This window comes from Neltuma alba, unplaced genomic scaffold, assembly GCF_004799145.2.
Source record: "Neltuma alba isolate B1F8T4 unplaced genomic scaffold, ASM479914v2 tig00011923_pilon, whole genome shotgun sequence".
Lineage (NCBI taxonomy): Eukaryota > Viridiplantae > Streptophyta > Magnoliopsida > Fabales > Fabaceae > Neltuma > Neltuma alba.
In genome coordinates, this window is record NW_021636514.1 from 145529 (window position 1) to 150769 (window position 5241).

Here is a 5241-nt window from a genome sequence, read left to right on the forward strand (position 1 = left end):
AATCAAATTGTTATTGCAAGCATGTTTTAAAAATAAAGCCACGCGTGTTATGCAACAAGAGAAAAAATTCTAAACCTTCAATTCTCAAGTAGAGAAAAACAAAAGTTGAAGTCTCCTGCGATCTAGCGAGGAGACATTATATTTTCCGACATTTCATTGATGGAATATTGATTATGGTTGGCAAGTTGAGCCTCCATTGACCTACTGGTTTCCGCTGGTTCCATTTGACTATGGATGAAGAATGCTGGTTCTTGAGGAATTGGCAGTTGAATTGAATCATTACTCAGATATTGAACAACTTTGTTCATGGAAGGCCTAACTCCTGGATTTCCTTGAACACACAACAAGCCAATATGGATGCATTTGATTATTTCGCTGTGTGACCCAGCTTCTGTCAGATTCGAATCCAATATCGCTACCAAATTGTCATCCCTCCAATGCTTCCAAGCCTGCCATTATGTTAAATCATTAGTTTAAAATAGGGCATGCTGCTAATTTGATTATAGATTTTTGTTAACATAAGCTCCAATGGTTGGTTGATGCTTATGATGACAACGACAATGACCAGTTTGAGATGATCATTTGAGAAACACTAAAAGTTTACTATACTTACATCGCTTAAGAGTCCACCAGCATATTGAGATTCATGTGATTCACATTGAGAAGATATATTCTTTCCACTTATAATTTCTAAAACAATAACTCCAAAGCTGTAAATATCTGATTTCTCAGAAAATAGTCCAAATTTGATATATTCTGGAGACATGTAACCCCTACAAAAAAACAAATCACACATAAATGTATCAATGTATGTTGGAATTTTAGCACCACATAATTTGAGGAAAGTCTTGGATCAATATTTAGATTCAATAGAAAATTAAAGTACACATGCAAAATATACATAAAAAACTAAGATACATACATAAGTGCACACATATACATATAGAGAAAGAGAGACAAGGCCATAGAGATAGAGAACTTACAATGTTCCAACAATTCTATTCGTGTTTCCCCTAGTTTCATTAATGCTAACAATTCTCGCCATTCCAAAATCAGAAATTTTCGGATTCATCTCATCATCTAACAAAATATTGCTAGGTTTGAGATCTCGATGTATTATCTTAACACGTGAGTATTCATGAAGATAAAGAACTCCTCGAGCAATTCCTCCTATAATTTTGTGACGCTCTGGCCAATTTAACACTCTTGACTTTTGTGAACCTATAAATAATTAAATTATTTTGTGAGCATACAATTGAACCACGATGTATATATTTATGTCTAAAATCAAATTACAGATTATACAATAAATATATATTCACCTTAGAGTAATAAAAAGAATGGATCATACATGAATGGAAAATTGAAAAATGGTAAGAACAGTTTGATTAGAAGGGACGAACCAAATAAAAAATAATCGAGGCTCTTGTTAGGAACGTATTCATAGACAAGTATTTTCTCTTGATCTTTCAAGCAAAATCCTAATAATGCAACCAGGTTTCTGTGTTGAAGTTTGGCAATTAGTAAAACCTCATTCTTGAACTCTAATAAGCCCTGACTTGATTTTTCTGACAATCTCTTTACAGCTATTTTGCTACCATCGGGAAGAATGCCCTGAAATCATAATATAGTTAGATAATGAGGGGCTGACAATCTATTTTCATAATATAGTAGACGGTCTCTTTATGTACAATCAACAATATACATAAACAGACATGTTTGATCGCATAATCAATTTACCATGTAGACTTCTCCAAATCCACCTTTGCCTATTCTATTTTCAAGTGAGAACTTATCTGTTGCAGCTTCAATTGTTGCCAAATTGAATTGCAATGACTCTAATGTGGCTCCTTCAGCTCCGACTATAAACATATGTACATTTTACGGTAAGTACACCGCAATAATATAGTTTTTCTCACAGTCGACTGACTCGTCTTTCTTTCTTTCTTTTTTCTGAGAAAAAACAGCGTACATACAATTTTTCTTCAGAATTGCCTTATAATTGTTGCTCTTTTTTCTCTTCCAGTAATAGAAGCCGAAACAAAAAAGCATGATTGAGACAACAGTAAGGGACACCGCTGTTATAATTGTTCGTGAGTGGTCCTGATCTTTTCCTGCGTAAATTAACACGTGTGTATTTGCATGCCATAGACAAGAAATGGAGCAGATTTGTATGTAGAAAATTGAGAGCAAACTAGGAATGTCAATTTATATGTAGTGAACTATGTCCGTGAGAAAAATGATTGATTAGATCCCCAATCACTTTACCTGTATTTCCCGAAACAGCACTTTTACTGTCAACATAAAATCGATACAATTCAAACCTCAAGTTGCAGCTAGGACTCATGACATTTCCTCCTCGCTTTCCAAGACAACATGACGTCATATGTTCCTGAGCATCCTGTAGACATTTTTGGCAATCTTGACTAGACAGGTTTGGAGTGCATTGTGCAAGAGTATACAACGGTGTAAGCTCTGAAGGGCTGACTCCTTTTTTTGTTGCAAAATTCTTCGCTCCTACGGGCGGTGAGTTTGATATCGTCTTCACTAGAGCACTCAATGTAGCAGCTAATAGCCGATTGAAGCCATCTGTTTGGTTTCTAAGCATATCCCCGCCAGCTTCTGTATGTATAGGTTGTGTGTCTTGGGTAGAGAAGAAAGAGCGATTGGAGTAGCGAAGCATGCACATGTCATACCAAATGATAGCCTCCTTCGAAGAGGGACATGCAGAGTTCAGTACTTCAATTCCTTTACTGACGCATTCATGGCAGAGCCCAAGGGGCACGTCACCCCGACACATGAAGAGGCCGTAGACGGTAGTGTCGGAATTGCTTCCGACTGTGGTGCTGTGGAATCCATTGCTTTTGGTGTCGTCGGATGACATGGAGAGCTCGAGAGTGAGACTTTTGAGGTTGTTTAGGTAGGGATCGTTGGCAGTAAAATTTTTGGTGGTCGAGCAGTTCTGGTACGCAAGAGTAGGACTTCCAAGCCCTTTTCAATAAAAGAAACAAAATGTTTATGACTATGTCATGGGCTTGATGTACTATTCATAAATACCCAATTAATACTTCCATAAGTAAGGAAACATCATTGTACTTTAATTACGAGTAAATTGTTGTTTCCGTTTTTCGAAAGGTGAACAAAATTTTTTTTGGGTTAACTCTCACTTTAATTGGATAATTATTTCTTAAAAATTCAATCACATCTTCAATTTAAAAATAGGAAAAGTTAACTAAAAAATAAATCGGCAAAAACGTATCTCCTTTGACTTTAGTCCTTGAATTTTTTTTTTAGTGCAAATTAGTGACAACTATTAAAAGCGTGCGTGTATATAACCTTTAATTTGAACGAACATACATAATCAATCCCAAGGAAAAAAATTATAAAGGGCAATGGATTGTGCCATTTTTATGAAAAAGAAAAAACTAAACGCAAAGAATGTATTGAGGAATTAAAACATTAAATTTATAGCTTTGATGTCGAAGTAGGAGGCTGGAAAAAGGGGGTGACAAAGGAAACATATGGAAAAGCTTTCTGGACTTTTAGGAGTCGGGACAACAATATGAAGAAACTCTCACTGGATCCAATTTTCAATTGTTAATTTAATTTGAGAACTTTCCAAATAACCAACGGCATGGTATCACAATAACATCATCCAACCTCTTTAGAGAGAGAAGCTGTAAGTTCTATCCTGAAGGATGGATTTCGTTGGATATAATTGTCCCTTAAAAAACCAACTCTTCAAAAAAAAAAAAAGTATATACATCAAAATATTTTTAATTCTTAAACATATTTGAGAAACAATTAAAAGTAAATAAACAAGAAATCAACTATATATATATATATCATGTTTTTGTTTTCTTATATATATATATTATACTAATCATTAATGAATATATAAAAATAAATTTATTTTACACTTTTACTTTATTGTGTTTTTTGAGATTTATGTAGAGTGACAAAATTATGAAGTATCTCACAGAAAGAAAAACATAACATGCATAAAACTTAAATCAGAGCAAAATCAAATATGTGGGAGTGTTAATCGAGCGACGAAGGAAGTCTTTTCTTCTTCTACATGGTTTTTGGCCGCTAATAAAAATAGCCGAATTATCAACTCGCGCGTAGAAAGGGGAAAGTAAAGGAAAGAAAAAGAAGACATGGTAACGTTACCTTGAAAGGTAGAACCATTGGAGGGAGGCTGGTCGTCCTTATAATAAAATCGGTATCTTTCGAATCTCAAATTGCAGCTCGGATTCTGAAATCCACCACTCTGGTAGTCCTCCTCCTTCAGAATATCTTCTATAAGGCCATGTAGACACTCAACACAGAATTGTAGGGACAGATCCGGCGTGCACTGTGCAAGAGTGTATACCGATCTTCCATTACTCAAGTATGCTTCTTTTGTTGCGAATTTCTTGGTATCTGATGTCACTGCCTCCACCACCGCATCATTCAATGTCTTGTACAATTCCTTGTCTGTCATATCTGTTCCGCCTCCAATTTGGATGTGTATCGGTAAGCATGATGTTGCAGTATATCGTGTGCTACGCGGACAAGGGACGGCAGAAGGGCTAGGAACAGGCTGAACAGGCTGTTGTTGGAGGGTGGAGAAGAAAGAGCGGTCGGAATAGCGGAGGAAGCACTCGTCGTACCAGATGATTGCCTCTTTGTCGTAGGGACACATCGAGGCTATTCTATATGTGGCGTCCCGAATGCAATCTCGACAGATCTGAGTGGGGACGTCACCTCGACACATGTACTCTCCATATACGGCGTCGCTCGTGTTTGTGCGGCCAAAGCTGGTGGTGTTGAATTCAGGAGTGGTGTTAGTGTCGGCGGCCATGGAATAGAAGGAAATTAAAAGAGTGTTAAGGTTGAACTCGTAGGGGCTATTGGAAGTGAAGTTTTTATTCCTTGTGCAGTTGTGGCCAGAGTAAGTAGGGCTGTCTGCTTCAGAAGTGGAAGCGAAATTCAAGAAGGTGAGAAGCAGAAAATGGGATAGCAATTTCAGAAATGGCATATTCATCTTGTTCGTGAATGCTTCTACACAGGTTAATGTTCAAGTAAATCAAAGTGAAGCAAGCTCTCACAGAACGGAAATTAATTTGCACATGATTTCCATTTTCCAGAGCAGAAAGCTTTGCCACGGCAAGCCTGTACTTACCTTATGACACTTTCATTTGCGCCAATGACTGGATAAGAAGAATGATTAAAAAATAAAGAGCATGGTATTAAAAA

At 36.7% G+C, this 5241-nt stretch overlaps 1 protein-coding gene across 1 annotated transcript; it reads right to left on the minus strand.

The window, feature by feature from the left end:
• Window positions 1-5029, minus strand: LOC114719560 (cysteine-rich receptor-like protein kinase 10). Its single transcript, XM_028905073.1, has 8 exons — window positions 4552-5029; window positions 4174-4488; window positions 2269-2991; window positions 1741-1862; window positions 1404-1614; window positions 984-1221; window positions 614-773; window positions 1-449 (listed from the first exon to the last, which is right to left on the minus strand). Exons 1-8 carry the CDS (start codon window positions 5027-5029, stop codon window positions 123-125), a joined length of 2574 nt encoding a protein of 857 aa, XP_028760906.1. The 3' UTR covers window positions 1-122.
• Window positions 5030-5241: the final 212 nt, after the last annotated feature.